The following is a 25612-nucleotide window of genomic DNA, read 5'->3' as shown; positions in this document are numbered from 1 at the left end:
AAAAAAAAAGAATCAGGTTCAAAACGAGTATGAACTATAGACTTAGCAACCGTCACATATGCACAGCTTGGAGGAATTGACAAGCAGTTGGGCTTCCTATTCGTATTTAGCTTCTTTTATTACAAAACCTGAAATATGGGGGAAAAACATCATAGATATGTCATGTTTCCTGTGAATTATAACAATAAAATTATAGTTTTTCCCTTAATTAAAAAAAATCAGATGAATTAGATTTAAAGGGTAAAAAGATCTTTTCAAGAGGTTAAATTATCATTCTTTATTTATTCGAGGGAAGCATTGTAATTTCTAATTTTTATAACAGTAAAATTATTATATTGGCTTAAAAGTTAAAAAAAAAAACTATAAACAATGTGATATTGTTCTTATCATAAAAAATTATTAACTTTGACTTTAAGGTCTTATAAGTAATTTTAAAATGTTTTTTTTTTGTTTATCATTTAATCTTGAGGGAACTTTTGTCTTTTTCAAAATAAAATATAAAAGAAAAACAATGTCTATTGTCTTTAGGCAAACTCTAGTGGTCGAAGTGTGCTATCGCTGCATCATTTGATTCTTCATGACATCCATTTTCATCCTAAATGGCATATGCATGGTAATTTCATTTGGTTTAGTGATTGATTATTTTTATTTTTTAAATCTTTTTCGCCTCAATTTTCATGTTATTTTCTTGAAAAAATTACATCAGCCCTTCAATTTTTTTTTTTTCTAATAAATTCATTCCTTGCTAGCTTAATTACAGTTTTTTTATTTGAAAACATTATTTCAAACTGGAAATTATTTTTAATTTTTTTTATCTTTCAAATTTGATTCTTGTTTTTTTATTGCTATTTTTTTCTTGTGATTTATAAAATTAATTTCTTTTTGTGATTTCATTCTCTTTTATTTTTTTCCTATCAAATTTGATCTTTATTTTTTTATTGCTATTTTTATGCTCTGACAAGTTTTTTTAGATTGATTATTGTTTTTAATTTTATCCTTCAACATTAAATTAATTGGAAATTGATCTTCTTGATTAACCCCGAGTATGAGATTTCCCGAGTAATAATTTTGAAATATTAATCCAAATTTAAAAAATTAACATGAGTTTCTCAATTAATTATGATTGACCCGAAAAAATATGAAATATTATCATTTTAAAAAAAATCGTTGAACGTGTAATCATTTAAGTTTTTTTTTTAAAGTGTTTCGGCTGCGTGTAAAAAAATCTAATAGACTCTACTGCTGTAGCCCTAATTTGCCCGCGAAAATCAACTGAATCTAACCACCCAATAATAGAATGCCCAAAAGACCCTTTCCTGGTATCCTCAATCCCACAATAAACAGGAGGCATCTTAGTCTTCTCACCTCAGTTTTCCCTCGCCAGTGTCTGATTCAAGAATCAAAGAAATAACTCACACAAAGAAGAAAAATTCCAAGTTGCAAAGAAACACAAGAAAATTAAAGCTTGAACGGGGAAATCAAGAAACATCAGGAATCCATTCTGTACATTGACCCCATCACCAGTTTATCACTCGCTATCTGCCTCTCCATTCACTCCTATTCTTTTCTCTCCTAAAAAAGACCCAAGAAACTATAACAGACTCTTAGCACCACCAATTCTATGCTTAATTTCACTTCTTGTTTCCTTCACTCTCTTAGGAGTTTCCATTTTTTGCTTCACACCCATTTCTCAAGATTCACTTTCATTCCCTTCTATGTCCATTTCATCAATGCTTTAGATCACCCTTCCTTCTTTTGTTCCCAAGAATGTGGAGGACGAGCCAAGAATGGCAAAGAGTTTAATGGCGCCATTACCACTGCTGCCAGTTACTGGCAATGTGTCAAAAGAGGAGAGAGGTTTCTGGGGGCAACCAGATGGAGAAGGGTACAAGCCATACTTGCATTTTAGTCTCAAGTATCGAAAGGCATCTGCGAGAATTGCGAAGGAGAGGAGGTTGTTCTTGGTGGTGGTAGCCTCAGGGGGACTGAACCATCGGAGGAATCAGATTGTTTATGCTGTTGTTATTGCAAGAAATCTTGAAGCAGCTTTGGTTGCGCCCGTTTTGAAGGTTAATCCAATTTGGGGTGATGAGAGGTAACTTTAAAGAATGTTCAAGATTTCTCTGTGTTATATAGGTCCTTGGGACGTTGATAATTTCTGACTTTAATGAGAAATCGATGATCACCTGCTTTCTTTGTTGATTATGTGACTGTTATTTCTTGAAGTTTTTCACTGGAGCACTTTTTTATGTAATTCTATCAAAAATCAAGTATCTGGGCTGTGTTTTCTTTTCTTCAAAAGAATCTCTATATCCCTGTGAATGTATTTCTGTGATAAATGATGATTTGGAATCTGTAACAATTAATGACTATCAGAGCTATTTGGGTATTAAGTTCTAGGCCTGCCAGTTATGTCTGTCAATGGAATGAACTCTTACGAATAAAAAATGTTTGAGTTTTCCTATGATCCTGTATGTTTTCCAAGATCTCGGTGAATTCTCGGAGATTTTCAATGCTGAGCATTTCAAGAGAGTTTTACGAGCTGATGTACAAATTGTATCATCCCTTCCCTCCGAACATTTGATGTCAAAGCAGTCCATAGAAAACCAAATTCCTTATGATGTCTCACCAAATTGGATCCGTGCCAGGTTTTGCAGAGTGCTAAGGGCAGAGTATAACTCTTGGTGCGCTTTTCTTTTCTTAACAAATGCTCAGTCTTTTATCATTGCATTAAATCATGATAGCTGAGTTTCCAATTAGAAACAGCTATATTTTTAAGAAGCTGAACCAGAAGTTTCTGTTAGAATAGATGCTAATTGTTTGTGCATTTTGGTCCCATTAGAAACAGCTATGAGCTTAAAAGGCTGAATCAGAAGTTTATGCTCGAATATATGCCGAGATTTTGTGCATTTTCAAGTTTAACATGAATCTGTATCTACCACAGCTGAAATTGTAAGATGGTAGAGGAACCATCTCTCAGGATGCCTTTGAGGTTGTTTTCTAACGCTTCTTCAGACTCCCAGTAGAGAGAAAATTTTCTTTTCTTTTACTTTCTCAATGGTTTATGTATCTGAATGAAGAAAGTCTGCTTATCCTAAAAGAATTAGACTCCAAACTTTCCAAGAATCTTCCACTCGATCTGCAGAAGCTGCGATGCAAGGTAACAGAGAATTTCCAAATTATAAATACCACGAAAACTGCCACACTTTTCTTTTGATGGAAATGTCCTGTGAATTGCAGGTTGCATTCCATGCGCTGAGATTTGCGGCACCCATATAGGAGCTTGGGAACAGGTTTGCGATAAGAACCAGGATTGAAGGTCCATATATCGCTCTTCATTCATCTGCCTTGTAAAGGATTTTTTGGAATTGCACTTTGTAGCACAATAAAATTACCATGTTACCCTTAAATTTAAAATATTTAAAACAGGGCTTTGGCTGCTTTTTTTTACTTTCACATTTGTTGTATTATTAGGTGGATTTTATGGCAATTTAGTATTTTAATATATATATATATATATATATATATATATATATATATATATATATATATATATATAAAGTAGCTAGTGTGCGCGCGCGCATGTGAGCTGCCATGCCATCTTTAGACGGTGCGTGCAACAACTTACAGTGGCCAAAAATAACCTTCTTAGGTGTTTTCCAATTCATTTCAGCGATTCCTAGCTACCTTTTTAAGTGGTGCATGTTTTTAATTTGCATGTTTTCCCTAAAAAAAAACTTTATGGCAGCCATTCAATTTGCTTTCCCTTCGGTCCATGTTTTTTTAATTTTAATTTTTAATTTTAATTTAAAAATTATTTTTAATTTCATCTTTTTTTTAACTTTTTCATCTTTTAAATTCAGTCAATAATTTTTTTATTGTTATATTTTTTAAATTGAGATGATTTTTAATTTTAATTTTTTTTATAATTTCATTTTCCTTGATTTTTTTTCTTATTAGGTCTGATCATTATTTTTTTATTGCTATTATTTTTTTTTGATAATTTTTTTTAATGATTATTTTTTCAATTTCATCCATCAACATCAATTTAATTGGGAATCGAGCTTCTTAATCGAGTCCAAGTCTAGAATTTCATGGGTCATAAATTTGGGTGATTAACCCCAGTTTAGGAGATTTGTCTGAGTTCACTTTATTTTTCATATCATTAAATTATGATTGTATTTTTAATATTATTAAATTAACCAAGCTTATTAAATCCAATAGACTCAATGACCAAAATCTCAATTTTTTTTGCTTCTTTGAAAACTCTAGTGTTATCTTAACTTTTTTCTTCTTTGTGTTCAGAAAAAGTTATCTAAGTCCACGACGTAGTATCGGCCATTAATATAGGTTTATTCGAGTCACTTTTGTCAAAAAAAAATTAATTGACTTTTTTTTTCATTTTCAACCTTTAATATTTGGTTCATTAGAATTAGACTTTTTAATTTGTTTCGATATAGATTCCATGAGGTTATTACCATCTCATGTCTTGGATCACGAGTTAAAAATATTAATCATGGTTGATCTGGGTCGATATAATGTGCTACCTTCTTAATTCTTTTTTATTAAATAAGCACAATTTAAGTATTTTAAAAATATCTTGTGTAATATATATCAAATTTATTACTTCCTAGCATTTTTATATTTTTTTTAAGGTTGAAAAAAAATTAACATACCACCGGTAAAAAACCTAGTTGCTTCTAATACAATGCAACACCCCAAATATTATTTTTGATGATGCCGAATTTTTGTGGAAGTCTTCGTTATTGCCAATTCCTCTTTTCTACAAAATTTTCCGCTCATCACCTATTTTTTATTAGGTTCCACAAGCTATCTAATTTTTATATTTTAAAATTTTTATGTGTTTTTAAATTATTTTAATATATTAATGTGAAGAATGAATTTTGAAAAATAAAATATATTTTTTTAATAAAAAACATTATGAAAAGTAACCTTTATTATAATTTCAAATTTTTATTTGAGAGTATGATAAATATTATTTTTATTTTGCTTGGAAATATATTAAAATAATATTTTTTTTATTTTGTAAAATTTATTATTAACATTAATATATTAAAATAATTAAAAAAATATTAATTTAATTTTTTTTAGAAGCATGATTCAACCGAACTATTAAAAACAACATGTTGTCTGAACTATTTATTTACAACATGTTGTCAACCGATCTTTTCCCAACTTAAAAAGACACGTCAGCTGCAATGATATCAAGTGACAGGGACGCAACTTGACGAACGACAAGTCCTCCAATCCCTCACTTAACTCCCAATTATTCTCCTCTTTCCTCTTCAACGCCAATCCCAAAACCCCTCCCCCTCTCTCCCTCGGATTTTTTCTCCGATCTTCTTCGGCGATCGTCTCTCTGGTACGCTTTTTAATGCTCACTCTTATAATTTAAAATACATTTATAAGATTTATTTATTAATTAATTAATGATTAATCTCCAATTTGTCGGCGTATGATGATGTTTGTTAGTTATTTCGTTTTATGATGTTTCTTAATCATGGGTTGTTGTCTGATTTATGCCAAATTATGATTTTATATTGAGATTAAAAGACAATCTGATTTAAGGTATTAAAGTGGAATTCATGAATTAGCCCGAAGAAAAATTATGTTACATATGTATTTTCTTAATCTCTTGTATTTTTATGTAATTTTGGTGATATTTTTAACTTTATTTAGGGGAGTAGAATTTGGGTTTTTTATCCGATTGATTTTGACTTGACAACATGTGTAATTATCTCCGACTCTGGATTCGTTTTATGTTCGATTTTTGCAGAGGTATTCAAGAGGATTCAGTTGTTGGCAATGGCGTCTACCTTCAGAGCATTTTTGAACAGTCCTGTTGGTCCCAAGACATCTCACTTCTGGGGACCTGTTGCCAACTGGGGTTTCGTTGTTGCTGTATGTTCTAATAATTTATTTTCAGTTTGGATTATATGTATTTTCTTTTTTATATGCTGTGTTGCTGCATGATTTTAATTTCATGCTCTGTGACTTATTGTGATCGTATCTAATCTATTCAACAGGGGTTAGTGGATATGAAAAAACCTCCAGAAATGATTTCTGGAAATATGACAGGAGGTAAAACAATTCTGATGTTGATTTTGTTTGATTTCTAGTGCTGATGGTTGAGGTTCTGATCTTTGTTATTGTTGCTTCAGCTATGTGTGTGTATTCAGCATTGTTCATGAGGTTTGCATGGATGGTACAGCCTCGTAACTATCTACTTCTAGTATGCCACGCTTCAAACGAGACTGTGCAGCTCTATCAATTCTCTCGTTGGGCAAGGGGTCAGGGGTGAGTAACTTCACTTGTGATTTGTGTTGAATTAATCTGTTCTTAATTGCAATATGTATTCCTCTGTTCTGGTTGCTTGGAATAATGTTAGAAAAAACGAAAACTATTCCATCATTATTCTCAAGAATGTTGTTGGAAGATTTAGGAAAGTAAATTGTTTTTTCCTTTCTTCTGGCCTTACCATTTTTCTCAAGAAGTGGATTCAAAATCCGTGTCCAAGTCTCTAATAATTAGCCAAGACATTTGCTAGTCCATCAGACATTGATTATCCCTTCAAACAGTTGACAGTATTTTTATTTAAATAAAAGATTTTCTTAAATTAACATCAGATGATGCAATAGGACTTTGAATATTCTGCTGCCAGTTGTTCGTTGATCTGCTTAGTCAAGTTTCTTTATTCCTTTTCTTAGGTACTTGTCACCGGAGAAAAAGGAGGAGGCTAAATCTCAGTAACTTGATGCAAGTGCTTTTACTGCCCCGTTTCCAGTTGTTTTTATTGTGATTTCTGCAGAAAAATCATGGAATTTCTTATTTACAATCCGTTGGATCAAATTTCATCTGAGCTCAACACGTATAATAATGCAGCATCTTGTTTCTCTTCATTGGTTTTTACCCCACAAGCCGTGGTGCAGATTTGTCCTGTTGTCTATGATGCACTGGTTGGGAGGGATAATAAAATCACGGTCATAAATCATTTACAAGTGCTAAACCGTTAATTAGCAAGGTTATCTCACACTGGATCTATGTAGTTCCAGCAATTGAACATTTTGAAAGATTTTAAACCGGTGATATCTCCGGTGGAGCAATATATTCTTGGACCTATTGGGTTCTACCCCTTGCCTGTTTTTGTTTCATCGTTTATTCACTATGGAAATAGTGTAACTCTTATCCCGGAACCAGCCATGATCGATTCCTGCCGATGAAGCACTTTGCTCAAGATATTACCCTTTAGCAGCGGATTTTATTTTTTAAAAATGTTTTTTAAAAAATTTAATTTTTATTTAATTTTTATTTTATTTCGAATTAATATTTTTTTAATATTTTTAGATTATTTTAATGTGTTGATAATGTTAAAAATAATTTTTAAAAAATAAAAAATATTATTTAGATTTTTTTTTTTTGAGAAAAGATCATACAAACTGCAATGGTTTGGAAAAAAAAAGAAATTAATTAATCATAACGAATCCTCTACGTAAAGAATAATGAGTGAGAATTCATACTATAAAAGCCTTGAGCAAAGATTACAAGGGTTTTGTTTTGCCATTTCACTCGAGAGATGCCATGCAGCCTGCTATATGCTGCTGCCAGTCTTTTTCAAGTGTCATGTTGAGAATGTGAATCACAATGATTTTATTTTATTTAAAAGTATATTAATTTTTTTTTTATAAAGAAAAGCATTTATATTTTTCACATCAATACATTAAAAAGATTCAATTTTTTTTTTTATTAATTTGAAGCTAAAACAAATAAAAAAAACAGCACAACTGCAATCTCAAACATTCCCTAAACATAAAATCCCAGCTCTTTATGCTAATCTCAGGAGTCATCACAAATCTCTCTTTTGTGCTTCCGGCTCTTTTTCTTGGATTTTAACACGATGGTTTCTTTACTTTCTTCAGATTTCTTCTTTTTCTCCCTTTTTTCTTTAGATGCCTTCTTTCTTTTTACACGCAATGTTCCCATCTCATCTTCAGTTTGGACCTCGGTAGTTTGGATCTCATTGGCATTCTGTGCTGTTGCTGCAACTTCTGCAAGCACAATAGGGACGGCGATAATCAGTAGAAAATCTACACAAGAAAAATCATTGATGCAGACAAAGCTCTTACCTGATGTTAGCATTTGGCAATAAAGAAAAACATATCATAGCACTATTAGAAAGACAAAGCTCTAGCCTGATGTTGGGATCGATCTAGTTTAAACGGCATACTCGTTTCAAGTATCCATCCATCGTCTCCAAGGGAGAACTGTGATCTCTTAGCACCAAGGGTCCCAAATGACCATCGTGAAAAAGCCTATCATATTCCTAGAGACTCTCTCGAGTATCAAGAAGCTCATCTTAATGGCATTCCCAAGAAAGCCTTGACAATTATTACCTTCATTCTTTTGCAGAGCAACATCAATTATTAGAAATCATTAAATTGAAGCCACTGAACAAGCAACATAGGCTCTCTTGTTTTTTTTTTTATGCATCGCACTCATCCATCGGATTCATAAAGAATTTCGACTAGCACCATACGTGAAAACCTAAAACTGCTGGAAGAAAATGAATGCCATCAACACATTTAGTTATTTTGGGCCAATAATTTATCCCTTATCACAGTTACCATCCAGACAAGTTTTTGTCCAAACACTCAAGTTTACCGAGGGTCTTGATATTCAAGTACTATGGGGTGGCATAAAAAAAATACTACCCGAAGCTGTGCAAAGAAAGGGAAAACCAACCTTTGTCAACAAAGTTTGAATCAAAAACAACATTTGTAAGGTGCTGCTTCAAGAAAACCTGCACCACATAATTATAGTTTGATTAAATGACTGGAATATCAAAAATAAATATTATCATAATTCCCACATGCTCATTCAAAAATAAACCTCCACCCAGACATCAAAACTTATGACAGCACCACACGCAATCTTACACTGGCAGGATTGATTTTTGAACCAAATACCCCAAACCATTATTTCAGCACTGTATACATGGGAGTTTCAACTTTCATCTAATGAAACTCACTTTATAGAACATTCAATCAACTAACAGTAGTTGTGATGACATCATGTCAGTTGATAAAATGTTAAAGAGACATGAAAAACTGACAAGTCAACTCCAATTAGAGCATTCATGTATTGTAAGTTATTAGGTTGAAAAAATGTACCCTGATTCCCAGTGAGGTATTGAAAAAGATAATATTGCATAACTACAGCAATATTAATCAGTAATAAATCAAGTACTTATAACAAATTAAGCCGTAAGCAACACTCTTATCCTCAGTGTCATTGGAATATTTCCAACTTCTGTAGTTCCAACATTAGGAACAACACTGAGATAAGAAGGAATTGAAAAAAACAGCATTAAGTCTAATATAATGTCATTCCAAGTTGAAAAAAGGAAATAAATAAATAAAGAGGTGTAAAGTATATTAGACTCGATATCTTCACAGAAATGAAGTCCAGGAAAATACCGCTGAAAGAAGTTGACGAGTCTTTATATCCCACAGCCGCAAATAGCTATCCAAACCTAAGAAAAAGAAAGCAATAAGTCAAGAAAACATTTTGGCCCCAGAACTAGGAAGCTGCTAATTTAATGGCACAGAGAACCAAGTCAAATATATGTCTGACAAAGATAAAGCAAAATTGTTCTATATACTCACCGCATGATGCTATCACAGGGAGCTCTGGGTGCCTGGCAATGGATCTAATACTTCCAGAACACTTCCCTATAAAACATCCTAACAGCTTTCCTGGAAGAAAAAGATAGATCCAATGTTAAAAGAATCATAGGGAAGAAGAGAACATTCAGAAGAAAAAATAATCAAGGACAGGAGCAGCAGGTAGGCACTGATATTGGATTGCCAAGCAACAAAATTTAGCCCAATTCACAACTACTAAATAGTTAACATTGTATACAGATGTATCAAAACAGAGAATAAGATGATCTGATTAGTGGATTTCAGCCATAAGAAGACAAGTGACCATACTAAAATAATAAATTGAAACAGCCTAATCATTTGACTGCTGTATACAGGATGGAGGACCTGCATGCTCCTGGGTTAGTCCGGTTCCTAACTAGTCAATAGCCAAAAATAGTGTGATATATAACTCATAAAATGGTTCAAGACTGCTTGATTTGATTATGATACATTGGGAAGCCATTTGAAGGTGCTGAGCAAACTGGTCTAAGATGGAATTCCACTGATACTTTTCAGATTATATTAAGAATAATTATATAAAAGAACCATATTATGGTATTCATTCAGAAGTTCCTCATTTTTGAAACTAAATAAAATATCTGTACAAAATCATCAACTATAGATCTAAGCATGATTATGTATCCTCCTTATGTGTGATTTTTATGCTAGCAAACATGGTAAAGACAGCTGTAAAACCCTCCAAACAAACAGATGGAACCAACACATAAGAAGCTTAAATATTAACCTAACAGAAAATTCTCTTGCTATATGCAGCAGAAACTTGAATTAAATAATGCCAGTTTGTATGAACTACATAGTGTCTGGAGTCAGATTTCCACATTTCATGAGGAAATGCCAAGTTATGTATGAGTTCAATAAAGAAAATATTCCCAGCTAACATATCACTAAAAAATAACTCCATTAAATACCATAATTTCCACACTGCTCAGTTCAAAAATAATTTCCACAACGCTGGAAAGGGCAAGTCAGATTCTAAATCTTAACTTATATACTTATCCTCTGACCATTTGATCCATATGTGTTTCATAGAATTAAAAAGGATGGGACAAGGCAAAAAAATAATTGTAAATTTATCACACTAAAAGATAATTGTAAATTTATCTCTCTAAGCCTACTTCAGGCCACTGACTCCAACACAGACACATTGCAAAGCTTAAGGTCAGGCAAACACAGTCCATTGCAAAGGCCTTACTCACTTTGTTGCTAAGTCAGATCAAATTATTTGAATCACAGCCCTTATTGAAATGCCAACCTCCTATTTAGATCCTTGACTTACAAATTCAAAAACTGGACTACACCAAAAAATCATTGCCACCAGTAAACAAAGTACATATTTCATCTGAACAGAAATTTGGTCCATTCACAAGAAACTATAGGATAATCTTAAAAGAGTTAATACCTACTCAAGTGAATTTTTTATATTACAATCACATGCAGAATGCAGAACAAAATTAAACAGGAATTAGAGTGTAAAGTATTGATTGCATATTCTAGTCAAAATAGATGCATGTACCAGTTCGCATGTCGAATGAAGCAAGGTCACCGGATCCATTTCCTATATATATAGTATGGCCATCTTGATCTTCAGTAACGGCCTTAATAGCAGTCTCTCTGAAATCAAATGATAGAACAGGTCTGCGCTGAGCAGAAATATCATACAAATGGACCTGTTAGGTAAACAGCAATTATCAAGTTATATAAATTTAAGGCCATCTGGAAACCTCTTCAGCTGTTAGCAAATGCCTGTGATTACGTGCGACTGCAATTCCACATCATATGATTCTGGAAAAACAGAAACTATCAATTCATGGAAAGTTATCTCTAAACCACTCCATTTCTAACTATATCACCAGTTTTTGCAGTAATCACAGCCAACAACCAACATTGGTTCCACATAAGCATGCAAAGTTGCAAACGAAAGAAAGGATGGGTATTGACTATTTTAGAAGCAAGCATTTTCCTGGAGCAGCTACTAGGTGTGCATTGTGGATATCTAGATAAAATACTTAACTACAAACTCTTCCATGCTGCAATAAATTTTCCCATGAGAGTATTTTCTATGGAAGGATTACCTGATGACTATTGGTGCCAGCCACAAATTTATGGTGATCATCATTACTCAGGAATGTCGTGCATGTAAACCAAGTCGGGGTAAATATCCCAAGGCTATTTTTAGGAGGCTGCACAAAGCAAAAACAATGAAATTGACCTAAGGCCAAGTAAAAAATTACTTGTAAATAGAAAAATATTTTTTCATCTTGATTTAGAATAGTTAACTAGTAATATACTAATATGGCTCACGGGTTTGGCAGTCCAAATTTTAGTAGAATTCTCAAGGTCCCATAGATTAACTTCAACACCTTTCCTGCTTTGGAAAACAAAAAAGCCATCATGCCACTAATGAACATAAGTTTCCAAGTCTAAATCCTATATGGTATGGTCACACAGATGGGTGTACTCACCCTCCAAACACCGCATAGTTTTCACTTCCATCCACTTTAGAACATAAGACATTACCAGAACCACAAACTTTCCATGTCTTTGTTACACTAATACTGGCACTATCAGCAGTCAATTTATCAACCCCAATAGACCTCACGCTTGCATTTCCTTTTGATGTACATGTAAGCAAAGTACATGACCTGCACATAACCAACACAACGAAGCTCAGTAACTGCTGGTAGTCATAAGTAGAAATAACCATAAACTTCAAATTATTACTCTGAAAAAAGAAACGGTAGAGCTTACCCAGATGACCTCTCTCTCCTGAATAAATGCAAACCAGAAATAGCATCATCTTCAGGTTGAACACCATCCTCACCAACATTAGAAAACACGACATGAATCTCCCCATTAAGCGGGTTGACTACTTCAACCTGTATTACATTAACTATAGCATAACTAAGCAACGCTCAAGTGACACCAGAACTACCATCAAGAACCAAAAACTAAACTGCACTCCATCGTCAACATTCAGAATGTAATACAATTAACTTACCTCTCTATTTCTTCTTGCAACAGCCAATAACTGCAAGAAACAAAATTACACCCTAGTAAGGCAGTTTTTATACCACGTTTAATAAATGCATGCAACATCAGTATGTCCACCACACATGTACTACAAGCATGGCTATGAGTCTATGACACATTAACTCCGCAAAAAAAGAAAAAGAAAAGAAAAACCCAGAAATCAAAACATAGAAAATGGCATAGATTTACAAGTTTCAGCTCAAAAAAGTAATAGAGAAAGAAAGAAAGGAAGAGCAACACATACAGGGTCTTTTTTACGGTCATCAAAGGAAGCAGCAAGCACGCATTTGGAGGAAACAGGATCACCCCATCTCTCTACAACCTGAGGTGTTCCTCTTTCACCACGAGACTCAATCACTACAATCAAAACCAAATATCAAAACAATAAGAAACGCAAACAGCGATTTGCTTCATTGGGTTGTTAAAGAGAATTGGTAATGTATTTACCTTTGATAAGACCCAGAGAATCAAAAGTTAGAGCTCGAAGTGGAGGGCAACCTGGGCACTCTAGTGTCGTAGTTCGCGGCATTGTTTTGCAATATTCAGTTTCACTTGTCAATAAAAACAGAGACAGGGAGAGAGGGAGATACAGAGGATACAAAACCCTAAACCCCTGGTTCTTGTTTTGTCTGAATATTTTGGTTTTAGTACCCCTTTACTTTCCTTAACGTTCAAATCAGTCCCTTAATTTTCATGTTGATTTGTTGTCATCGTATGGCGATGAATCCGAACGGGATGACTTTTGTGTGTACCGCCTCCAATCTAGAATACTAAGGTTGTTCCTACTTCCTTGTAAAACATTTATCATTAAAAATCACAAATATTCACATTCTAAAAAATTATAACATAAAATTAATAAACTTTCATAAATAAACTATAGTTTTTAAACCAGATTCAAGGTTTAGCAGGAATAAATATCAATTCACAAGTTAGGTAGGTTGGTTTAATTTAATTTAAGTCAACTTAATTTTTTTTATTTTATAAAAACATTAAAATGATATCATTTAAAAAAAAAACTAACAAATTATAACTTGTGGGTCAATCTGAAATTTTAACTAAGTCAAACAATATTAATTCTCCTTCTAATTTTGTTGTCCGGCCTAATCCCCTTGTCGCTTAAGCCATGACTCAACTCATCAGGTAGGCTCAAATCGAGTTTTAAAATAGTAGAATAAACTACAATAACATAAAATTTTATAAATCATATTTATAATTAAATTTTTAATTCATACATAAAAAAATATATATTTAAAACATAATATTACTAGTTACACGAGCCCCATCATGTCTAGTTCCGAAAAAAACTAATTAAAATTGTAGCTATATGTTGAAAAACTTAATCAAAGAATGGATAAGTGGAATTTTTTTTTAATGAATGAATTTTCATTAATTATAACCAACCAAAGCAGATTGCTTACAAGGTTTGTACGATATACAAACTCCACAATACAACAAAAAAAAACAAATTACTGAAGGATATACAAACACCTCAATACGATCAAAAGCAAGCTACTGAAAGTTCCAGCTCTTGCATAGAGCCATCATATTTGAGATTTACGATAGCTTCCTGTAGATTTTTGTTTTGTAAAGTCTAAGCTTATCAAAGCTGGAAATTCAATTCTATTCACAATGACACTGGCAACAGTCCCATCAAAACCATGCGCTCTCATGTTCCTTTCTTTCCAAATTTGATAAACGCAGGAGCACCGGAGAATTCTTAGCAGGACAGAAAGAATGCATTTCTTCTGTAGAAAAGAAATGGCACAATCCAACTCTTCCTGCCGATCGCCAGCCTGCAAATTCCACTTTTCTTTAAAATACACTGCCATATTTTCTTGGTGAAACTACAAGAGAAGAATAAGTGATCCCTATCTTCTGGAGCTTGTTGAAATAGAGAGCAAGTTGTGTCTATATTCCTTCCCCGTTTCAGCTGTCTTGATTTGGGGAAATAACCTGTTCAAGAAACAGAGCCAAGCAATACAGCTACATCTGGGAACATGCAATGGTCCCCAAAGGAGCTTATGCCAGGCTACATTATTTCTTTTCTTTCTCACCAGATTCAGGCACTTCGACATGAAAATCCCCCATCAACAGCTTCTCTGCATGTAATGCAATCCTCAACATCTTGACCTTTAATCACATTTTAAAGGGAGTCCAGTTCCAACAGTAATTTCCTGCTCATATCTCTTAATCAGAGCACCTTGAGGATGCCATTTATCCCACCATAGAAAGGTGAGCTTCCAATAGCCAATAGAGTAATCAACAGAGTCCCACATCATATGTCTAAGTTTCAGCATCTTCCTCCAGTTCCAGGTGCAGTCATTAGGGGCATTTAAGCTCCATAAACTCCTATTCTTAATTAAATATTCCCAACACTAAGCAACCCATAATGAACCAGATTTTAGAGGGAGACACCATAGATTTCTCATTGCACAAGCACAACTCCACTCTTTCAACTTTTTAATTCCAAGGCCCCCTCCCTGTTTTGGCAATGTAACTAATTCTCAAGCAACTTTTGCACCTACAGCAGATGTATCTTTTCCTTTCCAGAGAAAGTTATTGCATTTACTCTCAATAGATTTTATAACTTGAGATGGAAGAATAAAAATGGTACACCAGTAATTTTGAAGACTAAAGATCACTGATGATACTAGTTGTTGTCTTCCTGCAAAGAATAAGAGTTTTGTTGCCCAATGCTGAATTCTACTAGAGATTTTATCCAATGAAGGCATGCAATCATGTATTGTGAGCTTTCCTGTTATTAGAGGACCTCTAGGTACTTGACAGGCAGTTTTCCGCAAACTTGTATGAAGGGCTCCCATGGAGACGCAACGCAGGAGATACAGGAGAAACCCATAATTATTCTGAATTTGTGCTGCATCTTCCATTCTTACACCAGAACAAAAAAGTTCGCATTTTGAAGGATTAAATATAAGATCAGATAACAAGTAAAACTGATCTAAGATTGAAACCACAGAAGAGATAGCATTCACACTACCAACAATGAAAATTATAACAGAGGTGAGTTAAACAGACCTTTTTAGGTGAGGGAAATCAACTAACCAACTATTATTTACTATATTTAATTGAAGCACTCTATTTCTCTAGGAATATGTCTACATATTTTAGTCGATCTCCGTGTAGTATCACCTTTTTATAAAACAAATATATTTGATAGTGTTATAATTGTAAATCAATACTAAATAAATAATAAAAATTAAAAATATAATGGAGCTAATATTTTATGACGGGAAAAAAAAAATATTTACTTGTAATTGTAATTCTTAACCAGCTTAATATTTAAAAAATAAAATTGACAAACACAATTTTAGAAAAAAAAACATAAAAAAACAAAAGAAAAACCATGTGAAAAAAAACATTGTAGCAATCCATAGTAATTTGCAAGGAAAGTTACAGTGTTTTCCTCACATATTGTAACTATAATTCTTAACCAGCTCAATATTAAAAATAAAATCGACAAAGATAATTTTAGAAAAAAAATCATAAAAAAACAAAAAAAAAAAAAAGAAGAAGAAGGTGAAAGTATTGTAGGGAAAAAAAAGAAAGTACTGTAGCAATTCACAGTAACATGTGAGGAAAGTTATAGTACTTTCCCTACACTATAGCAATCCACAATATTTTAAAGGAAAAAATTACAAAGCTAATTTTTTAATCAGCTCAATATTAAAAAAGTAAAATTAACAAAGATAATTTAGGAAAAAAGAAGAAGAAGAAAGTACCGTAGCAATCCACAGTAACATGTAAAGAAAGCTACAGTACTTTCCCCACATATTTTAACTTTATGTATAATGGTTTTTTTTCTTGAAACTATTGTTTTTAATTATACGGGATTAACGATAACAAAGTCAAGTTCAATTAAAAAGAAAAAAATCCCACCAAACTTGTAAACTGGAACAACTTAGGTTACCCTAGCAAATAGATAAACCATTTTAACCCTGTAAAAAGGTAAATTGAAAAGAAATAAATTACAAAACTTAATTTTTAATTACATCAATATTAAAAAAAAAACAAAAACAAATTTTTAAAAAATAATAACAAAATTTTTAAAAAAAGTAAAAAAAGAAAAGAAAAGGTAATATACTGTGGATTACAATGGGTGTGGATGAACATTAATTTCTCCATATTTTTTAGCTTTTCTATTAATAAAATGAAGTTAGTTTTAATAATAAGCATGTAATGTTATATATATATGTGCACTCTAATAATAAAAATTCATTTTGAAAAGCAATTCTATTTTAATATATTTGATATATAATTATTTTAACAACTCAATATGATCTGATTAACTTGACGAGTTTAAAAACAACCTAGATAATTTTCAATCAACTTAATATTAAAAGATAAAATTAAAAAAATCAGTTAAAAAACACAAAAAAAAAATAACTCGAATCAATCTAGATAAACTTGTTAAATTTATGACATAAATTATAAGACTAGAATAATCTTATAAAAAATTAAAAAAAATCATTGATTTAAAAACATCAAAAGGAAAAAAAAACTAATAAATAACGAACAATATTTTAACATATTTACAATATACGTAGAAATAATATTTTTATAAAAAAAATTAGTAAATTAGCACTTTTATATAAAATAAATATTAAAAAATAAAATAATATTTTATTATTATTATTAGCTTTCCATTTATCATCTGCATTAGAGATGCTCTCGAACAAATACTAGCGGGTTACTACACTTCACCTACTTCGCACTGTTATTAAATCCGGCCCGACGGGTCAATCCGGTAATTGGACCGGTCCGGGTTTAGTAAAAGATCGGCTGTGGTAATAGCCCGGACAAACCCGGGTGAACCCGGACGAGACGCGGTTTTTTTTTTCAAATGTGGGATTTGAAACCCATTGGTATATATACTCTATGTTCCCAAGAAAAAAGTCATGTTTTTTCAATGTGAGATAAAAAAACCTTTGGTTTAAATATTTCAACTTAAAAGGATAACATAGTATCTTTTCAATGTGAGATTTGAAACCCTTATATATATATACTCCATGTTCCCATTAAAAAAGTTATGTTTTTTCGATATGGGATAAAAAACCTTTTGGTTTAAATAATTCAACCTAAAAGGATAATATAGTATCTTTTCAATGTGGGATTTGAAACCCTTTCATATATATACTCCATATTCTCATGAAAAAAGTTATGTTTTTTCAATGTGGGATTTGAAACCTATTAGTATATATACTCTATGTTTCTAAGAAAAAAGTTATGTTTTTTCAATGTGGGATAAAAAACTTTTTAAAATATTCTTTTAAACTTCATAATATGTATAATCTATATTTACATGGATTTTTTTATATGAAATATTAAAATTTTAATTTTTTTTAATTTTTTTCGTGTTAATCCGGGTTGACTTGAGTTGACCCAGATTGACTCATAAAACCCGAGATCCGGTTCCGTGGCCAGATCAACCCCAAACCGGGTTTAATAATTATGCTTATTCGCGTTAAATTAAATAGGCACGTCATGATGTTCTAAGAGCCTGAAGGGACACCATATTGTTGCCAGCATTTATATATATATATATATATATATATATATATATATATGAGTAGGTATCGCGATCCTTGAGATCTTGTTTTTTAATGTAAAAGTTGGGTAGGTTTTTCGATAATCTATATTTATTTTTTTCTATAATATTTAAATTGTTAAAATATGTTAATCACCCACAATAATGCTCCCCCATTGTTGATCATCTCCATGACTGTATTCACTCCCACCTTTCATCATCCCCTTCCTACCCTCTCGTTGCCACCGTCTTCATCCAATTATGGCCACAAAGTCAGTGCTGGCACAAGAAACCACCATGACCACCCATGCAATCAATATTACAAAAGGTGGTTACTGCTTGGAAAGTAAAACCTTTCAAAGTCTTAGACCACCTGCTACTCCACCACCACCGCATCAACCTCTCTCCATAACCCAATTCATCCTTTCTCTCCTCCACTCCTCTGCCATCCCAACCACCCAAAAAAACTTCCTTATCATGCCTTCCACACGTCAATCTCTCACTTACTCTGAAGCCATCAACCAGATTTACTCTCTTTCTTCATCTCTCAAGAGTCTCTACAATTTAAACAAGAACGATGTCTCTTTTATCCTCTGCCCGCCCTCTCTCCACGTCCCCATTATTTATCTCTCTCTTCTTTACCTTGGTGTCACCATCTCTCCTGCCAACCCCCTAAGTTCGAACTCCGAGCTGACTCACCAAATCCAACTCAGCAAACCCAAGATCGCATTTGCTACTTCCCAAACTGCCCACAAGCTTCCCTCTTTTCCCCTTGGCACAATCCTCATTGACTCCCCTGAGTTCATCTCCTTGTTGACTCAAATCTCCAAACGAGACTGTGCTACCAACCACGTTGAAGTGAGTCAATCCGACATGGCAGCGATCCTATATTCCTCGGGAACAACTGGGAGAGTCAAAGGCGTGTCATTGACTCACAGGAACGTAATAGCTCCAATCGCGGCTTTTCAAAAGAGCTCTGCAGAACTTGACCCACATGCGGTTTCGTTGCTTACGCTGCCTTTGTTTCATGTTTTTGGCTTCTTTTTGTTGATAAATGAATTTCGGTGGGGGAAGACGTTGGTTTTGACGGAGAGGTTTGATTTTGAGCAAGTGTTGAAGGTTGTAGAGAGATATAGAGTGAGTGACATGCCTGTGTCGCCAACCATTATCCTGACATTACTGAAATCGGATTTGACTAACAAGTATGATTTGAGTTCATTGCGGAGGTTCAGTTGCGGTGGCGCGCCATTGAGCAAGGAGGTTGCAGAAAAATTCAAAAGGAAATTTCCACAGGCTGAAATAATGCAGGCAAGCCTTTTTTTATCCTTCCTTAATTTTAACTGAATGCAGGATTTTCATTTTTCACAAAGTTAATGTATAGCAACATTAATGTTGTTGAGTAATTAATGATCGTGTCTTATACTTGAGATTTAGGGGTATGGATTAACGGAGGCTGGAGCTGTATCTAGGATAATAGGACCTGAAGAATGTAACCGGCATGCTTCTGTTGGTCGGTTGTGTGGAAATATGGAAGCCAAAATTGTTGATCCTCTAACTGGAGAGGCCTTTGGTCCTGGCAAGAGAGGGGAGCTTTGGTTGCGAGGGCCATCCATTATGAAAGGTAGTGAACATTGACTTGTTGGTTGTTAACTTTCTTCTTTAATGTGTTTCGAAGTGTTATTCTTTTGGTGTGGAAAACAAAAGAGCTGCAGTATACTGGACTGCACTCCAACAGTACAGCGTTTCGCTGTGGTTTTACACTACAAAGAGCAATATGTCAGCGTTTTGCTGACATACTTTGAATCTGCCTCAATTAATAAGAATATGCATCTTGTACCATTGCATATAGCCTTAATGGTTCTTTGCTGCTTTGTCGTTTGATTTTTTAATTGGAACCTGGCATGCATTCATACAACCCTTCTCAGCTTTTCTTAAGCCACCTGCCATGTATGCAACTGCTTTGACATTGTTTGGGATGGACCAGAGATACCTTCTAGGCAAATCGCAATGCATATTTGCATCAGGGTATTAATATTGAAATGTGCTGCAGGTTATCTGAAAGGGGAAGAATGTTCCATGACTAGGAAATCAATAGTCTATACTGTGGAAAATCTTAGTTTGGCCGCATAAATACCTCAGCATGCATCTTCTTCCTAGTAGAATTCTCTAATATTCTGTTCTTGATGCTAAAAATGATGGTTTTAGTACAGGTTATGTAGGAGATGAGAAGGCAACTGCCGAAACCTTGGATTCAGAAGGGTGGTTAAAGACAGGGGATCTTTGTTTCTTTGACTCCGAGGGCTTCCTCTACATTGTTGATAGGCTGAAGGAATTGATAAAGTACAAGGCATATCAGGTGATCGAATTATCCGATGCCCTTTCCGGTATAATATTGACTTCAATAAATGTTAGGATCGTAAATCTCATTCTAATGCTAGAAATATTGTTGTCTTGTCACATCTTTGATAACTTGTAGGTGCCCCCTGTTGAGTTGGAACAATTGCTGCTGTCTAATCCTGAGATTGCCGATGCTGCTGTAATTCCGTAAGTTGTCTCTTCTGCTTCTCGTGCTGAGAACTTCATGATGGTATAATAAGCATGCGAAATGTTGTTTAATTACGCGTCATATGTTTCTGCATTGTAGCAGTTGCCGACAACAATTTATTCTCTCTTTCAAACAAACATATCCCCAAAGCTCTCTTTTGATTGAATACATAGCTCATTTTTTTCGTTTCTTTGAGATATAAGTTGTATTGATGCATAGACAAGAAACCGATGCGCAAAGAATCATATGGAGAGAGAAAGAGAGAGGTAGCATGTGAGATGCAACATGTTTGGTATTCTTGATCTTGTTTTGCTTTTTGGTAGTTTAGTGAACTGGGGAGAAGATATTCTTAGCTCGTTTATTGAGGAAGCAAAAGAGATTCTTCTGTTGGGAATGACAATGAGAGACTTTACTTTTTGAAATCAATGGATAGTTTGCTAGTGGTGGTATTACACAAAAACTCTTCGACTGATGAAATTTCTGAATTAAACTGAGATTCTTCTGGCCATTGAACTGCGTGTAATGGTGGATCAGTCCAGGTTTTCTTTTCTTGACTGATATGGAGATACCAGCTATAAAAATTTGTAGCTCGATAATTTAAGTGCTAATGATAGATGGAAGGTGTATTTAGTGTCATTGTTATTGCAGTGAATAGCCTGCCTTCACAATTTCGTTTGTTTCATCATAATTGGTTTGTTTTTGAAGATACAGATCCACTCGTTTCATTGGGTTTGGTATCTTGGAGCAGGTATCCTGATGAAGAGGCAGGGCAAATTCCCATGGCCTATGTGGTGAGGAAACCAGGAAGCAATATTACTGAGGCTCAAATCATGGATTCCATTGCAAAACAGGCAAGCTTCTAGCTTTAAGTTTCATCATTTTTCCCTCTTTCATATTAAGATGCATGCACTTAGAAGGCAGATCTATGGATCAAGTCCACACAAAATCTTGCTCTCGTTGCATAAAATGATAGAAACAATAATTTAGCCCCGTTTTAATTTAAGAAGCAAGTACTTTTAAGGCAATAAATGCATTATTATAAACTCGTGATCTTGTGGTCGTGCAACCCACAACAAGAATAACAACGAATCCTGGAATGAGATAAGTCTAATAAAAGTGTGATATAATTAAAACATGTCTCAAGACACCAATACTATTGAAGTAACAACTTCCATCCTACAAATATCAATTTGCAAACGAGAAGTTAAGAAAGACGTCATGAAACCAATTAATCTTCGATAAATCAATTTAGTTCATTAGAGAACTAAAAAATGTGAGAATCTCTCTCACACAAGCTGAATAAATTCAGCAAAAATAATATTATCAAGTTTTAATATTTTATTCTTACACAGAGTATTTCTATTCTTGAAAATAAAACTTTAATACTAGTGGGTCAAACATGCATCCAATTTAAATAAAGCACAAATTAATTACAATAAAATTTATAAGTAATAAAAATAAATAAAATAATAATCTAAAATTACTTTTAACTCTTTATTGCACATGATTGTGGAAAATATTCAAAATAAATAACTATTAAAGAATTCTTGCTAAACAAAAACTTGATACCTTATAAAATAAAAATTAAATTTTTGATCAATTAATTCTTTTTATTTAATATAAAATCTTTATAAAAATAATGGATTCCTTGTAAAAATATTTAAAACGCAATAATAAAAAGGCGAAGTGAGAATCACATTACATATGATTTTTATTATTATTATTATTAATATAAGTGTTTGATCTAGCTTGCATGTCCCTGTTACGTATCAATTTTATCTTGTCCCATGTTGCATAAAATGAGAGTAGTTGGTTTGTCCATTCAAGTTAGGTGGAATATGCACTCACTTGAGGCCTCTAATTTATTTCCACAGGTTGCACCATACAAGAAGATACGACGAGTGGCTTTTACTGATGCGGTCCCCAGATCTCCTGCCGGAAAGATCTTGAGGCGGGAGCTCATCAATCATGCTCTCTCCGGTGCTCTCTGTAAATTATAATTTATTTGTTTAAAAAAACATCCCTCCTCCATGAGAACATTCTTCTTCTCTTATAAATATAAATCATAGGAGAAGGTGTAACTGAAAATGGTGGGTCCCACTCTCAATAAATAAAAAATTAAATAAAAATGGATGAATTTAAGTGATTTACATTTCATTTATTTAAATATCAAATCTCGGCTATGAACATCTCATGCCTCATTTGTCGTCAGCTTTCGAGAGTTATAGATCAAAGAATGCATCATTATGCCACCTAGGGATTGGGACGCCACTACCATCGGTGACGGTGAGCATAATTGGAAGTACTGACCAGTTCTGCGGTCAACTTAAGACTGATTTAACTTAAATAAAAAATATCTTGTTGATTGAAGGAGAAACTCGAGTTAACTCAGTAATAGTGTAATACAGTTGATCCAAGATTGACGAATCAAAACTTGACCCTTAAGCCATTGAGGGTTTTTTTTTTTTGTTTTTCAAAGAAAATTGGGTTGAGATAATATCATTTAAATCATTTAAAAAAAATTAAAGTTGGCTTGGATTGAACTGGATCAAACTCTTCTAACCTATAACCTGAGTTTTATTCCACATCAACCCCAAATCAGGTTTTAAAGGATTTAATTTCTTGTTTCATTGATTAGATTAAATTAAGGCTTCATAAATAAATTAACAGTATAATTTTATTTTTGTGTTTTAAAAATATTTTTGAAAAATATTGAATTTTTTTATTTACTTCAAGTTATTTTTTTATGTTTTTAAATCATTTTGATATGTTGATGTTAAAAATAATTTTTTTCAAAAAAATATTATTTTGATAAATACTCAAGTGAAATGTTTTTTGAAAAGATATTTAAAAACTAGCATTGTATTGTGATTCTGGTCAATTTAGAACTTATTTGATGTTATGATAGTAGTTGTTTTTCAAAATATTTTTCATTTAAAAATTCATTATAATAATATTTTTTTTAGAATTACCATACCTTACCGAATTAAGATGTGGGAATTATTTTGCTATGAGAAATTTTTTTTTTTGAGATTTCATCTAAATTTGAAGAAATAATTACTGGTCTTTGAAAAAAGAAATTAAAAAAAATAAAACAAAATATTTTTTATAGGTATAAAACCTCCTTGCGATCATTTATATTCATGTTCTCTATTTTTTATATATAACTAAAATAGCTAGAATAGAAATTAAGCTCTCTAAAAAAATTCATATTCTCTTAAGTAAGAGTTCTTAATGTGTTTTTTTAAAATAAATTACTTTTAATCATTTTTTTAAATTCATTTTTTTAATTAATAATTTTATTATAATTGAAATTTGAAAAAGGTATACATTTAAAGGAATATTGAAAATGAACTATTTTATTTAGTAAAAAAAATTTAAAAATTAATTCTTCACTAGTTGAATGTGGATCAAAGATGCATTAAATTAAAGAACTTAATGCATGCTCAAATACAATTTTTTTTTTCATTGTAGTTGTCATAGGTTTCTTTTTAGTACATTTTTTATTTGTTTATTTTGGCATACTGAACTCATACTAGTGTTGATAATTGATACATGTCTCTATAAAATAAATATGTTCTTCATTTCTATCTAAAAATGGTGTTCGCAAAATACATATTCACTAACCATCAAACTATAGTCATTTTAACACATACTTTTGAGACAGGGCTTAATGAAAACTGCACTTAGGGCACAAAAACTTTAATGCTTGAAGTCTTTATTACAGAACAGAATATAGGGCACACATTTATGAACCCTTCACAAACTCTGTATGGGCTCAAGTTTCTACATGGAAATAATAAAACAGAAGCTTCATTGATATTGCAAGCTCAGTAAGTCATCTACTTTTCAAGAAGACTGGATTTGCAGAGTCGTCCATACTGTGTATATGGTTTTGGTTAGCATACGAGGCCTGTTGCAATATCGACTTCACTGTTCCCATGATATTCCTTGCCACGCATGCATGGCACCTTGGGCCATGACATGCTACATATTGCTCCATCTCCAGGACATTAAGTACAGACACGTTACATCTTGCTATGCTGTGCCAGGACTGGACTTCAATGCTAACTGTTTTTCCTTTCACTTTCTTGCGATGCATGATCTTTGATGAATTCCAGATAGTGCGACAGTATTCACTATGTGTATTGCGAGTACTGTTCACAAAGCTTGAGTATGTAGAGAGGCATTTGAGGAAAGAATGCTCCAGGTGAAAATATATATCCATGCTCTCTATAATTATAGCTAAAGAGCTCCTTTGGATGTGGAAGCGTTTAACTCATTACTCTCTCTACACCGTCATATATAACTCACAGCACCCAAAATCTTCTCACATTCTCTCATCTCTCACACTCAAGATCATGAAGAAGAAAACCTAACCCTGGGAGAAAAACTTTGAGAATATCAGTTGAAACACGAGAAATGAAGGTTAGCTTAAAGTTGTGAGCTCCATTACTCTCATTCACTATGTTGTGAATCGTGAGAAGAGAAACAATGAATGAATATTCGTGAAAAGGTGATAATCTAATTCGCCCTCCATTCACTATGTTGTTTTTTTTTTTTAGATTTCATCTAAATTTAAATAAAATAATTACTGGTCCTTAAAAAAAGAAATCAAAAACAAGAAAAAAATAGCTAGAAATTTATTTTAGAAATTCAGCTCTCTAAAAAAATCCATATTCTCTTAAGTGAAGTAAGAGTCCTTAATGTATTTTTTTTAAAATAAACTACTTTTAATCATTTTTAAAA

The 25612-nt window shown here is 32.9% G+C and overlaps 3 protein-coding genes across 6 annotated transcripts; 2 read left to right on the top strand and 1 right to left on the bottom strand.

Moving 5' to 3' along the window:
• Nucleotides 1-5216: 5216 nt before the first annotated feature.
• Nucleotides 5217-6920, top strand: LOC127904063 (mitochondrial pyruvate carrier 1). Its single transcript, XM_052445740.1, has 5 exons — nt 5217-5383; nt 5798-5922; nt 6048-6102; nt 6183-6318; nt 6729-6920. Exons 2-5 carry the CDS (start codon nt 5827-5829, stop codon nt 6769-6771), a joined length of 330 nt encoding a protein of 109 aa, XP_052301700.1. The 5' UTR covers nt 5217-5383; nt 5798-5826; the 3' UTR covers nt 6772-6920.
• A 746-nt stretch (nt 6921-7666) lies between these two features.
• On the bottom strand, nt 7667-13509 carry LOC7454539 (uncharacterized). Of its 4 annotated transcripts, none has more exons than XM_024582171.2 (12): nt 13221-13509; nt 13018-13130; nt 12742-12771; nt 12492-12619; nt 12206-12385; nt 12021-12111; nt 11816-11923; nt 11257-11410; nt 9684-9773; nt 9495-9550; nt 8761-8818; nt 7667-8066 (listed from the first exon to the last, which is right to left on the bottom strand). In XM_024582171.2, the coding sequence occupies exons 1-12, from the start codon at nt 13300-13302 to the stop codon at nt 7855-7857; spliced, it is 1302 nt and encodes a 433-aa protein (XP_024437939.2). In that variant the 5' UTR covers nt 13303-13509; the 3' UTR covers nt 7667-7854. The 4 variants fall into 4 exon arrangements, with proteins under 4 accessions (XP_024437939.2, XP_024437940.2, XP_024437941.2 ...); XM_024582172.2 differs by having other exon boundaries at nt 12021-12108; nt 13221-13507; XM_024582173.2 differs by having other exon boundaries at nt 12045-12111; nt 13221-13505.
• A 5070-nt stretch (nt 13510-18579) lies between these two features.
• On the top strand, nt 18580-23013 carry LOC7454537 (4-coumarate--CoA ligase-like 9). The gene is made up of 6 exons (XM_002318674.4): nt 18580-19626; nt 19753-19939; nt 20529-20674; nt 20795-20862; nt 21612-21714; nt 22738-23013. Exons 1-6 carry the CDS (start codon nt 18580-18582, stop codon nt 22861-22863), a joined length of 1677 nt encoding a protein of 558 aa, XP_002318710.4. The 3' UTR covers nt 22864-23013.
• Nucleotides 23014-25612: the final 2599 nt, after the last annotated feature.

Source organism: Populus trichocarpa, chromosome 12 (assembly GCF_000002775.5).
Source record: "Populus trichocarpa isolate Nisqually-1 chromosome 12, P.trichocarpa_v4.1, whole genome shotgun sequence".
NCBI classification, from domain to species: domain Eukaryota; kingdom Viridiplantae; phylum Streptophyta; class Magnoliopsida; order Malpighiales; family Salicaceae; genus Populus; species Populus trichocarpa.
Note: the sequence above shows the minus strand (reverse complement) of the source record. Positions and strands in the feature narration are given on the sequence as shown.

What these genes read in the sequence shown, in the direction of transcription:
- LOC7454537 (XM_002318674.4), top strand. Translation starts at nt 18,580, where the DNA reads ATGGCCACAAAGTCAGTGCTGGCACAAGAAACCACCATGACCACCCAT. An exon ending in CACAGGCTGAAATAATGCAG is followed by an intron (nt 19,627 to 19,752) that starts GCAAGCCTTTTT and finishes CTTGAGATTTAG; the next exon opens with GGGTATGGATTAACGGAGGC. An exon ending in GCCGATGCTGCTGTAATTCC is followed by an intron (nt 20,863 to 21,611) that starts GTAAGTTGTCTC and finishes ATCTTGGAGCAG; the next exon opens with GTATCCTGATGAAGAGGCAG.
- LOC7454539 (XM_024582171.2), bottom strand. Translation starts at nt 13,302, where the DNA reads ATGCCGCGAACTACGACACTAGAGTGCCCAGGTTGCCCTCCACTTCGA. An exon ending in TTCTCTGGGTCTTATCAAAG is followed by an intron (nt 13,131 to 13,220) that starts GTAAATACATTA and finishes TTTTGATTGTAG; the next exon opens with TGATTGAGTCTCGTGGTGAA. An exon ending in TTGCAAGAAGAAATAGAGAG is followed by an intron (nt 12,620 to 12,741) that starts GTAAGTTAATTG and finishes AATGTAATACAG; the next exon opens with GTTGAAGTAGTCAACCCGCT.
- LOC127904063 (XM_052445740.1), top strand. Translation starts at nt 5,827, where the DNA reads ATGGCGTCTACCTTCAGAGCATTTTTGAACAGTCCTGTTGGTCCCAAG. An exon ending in TTCTGGAAATATGACAGGAG is followed by an intron (nt 6,103 to 6,182) that starts GTAAAACAATTC and finishes TTGTTGCTTCAG; the next exon opens with CTATGTGTGTGTATTCAGCA. An exon ending in CGTTGGGCAAGGGGTCAGGG is followed by an intron (nt 6,319 to 6,728) that starts GTGAGTAACTTC and finishes TCCTTTTCTTAG; the next exon opens with GTACTTGTCACCGGAGAAAA.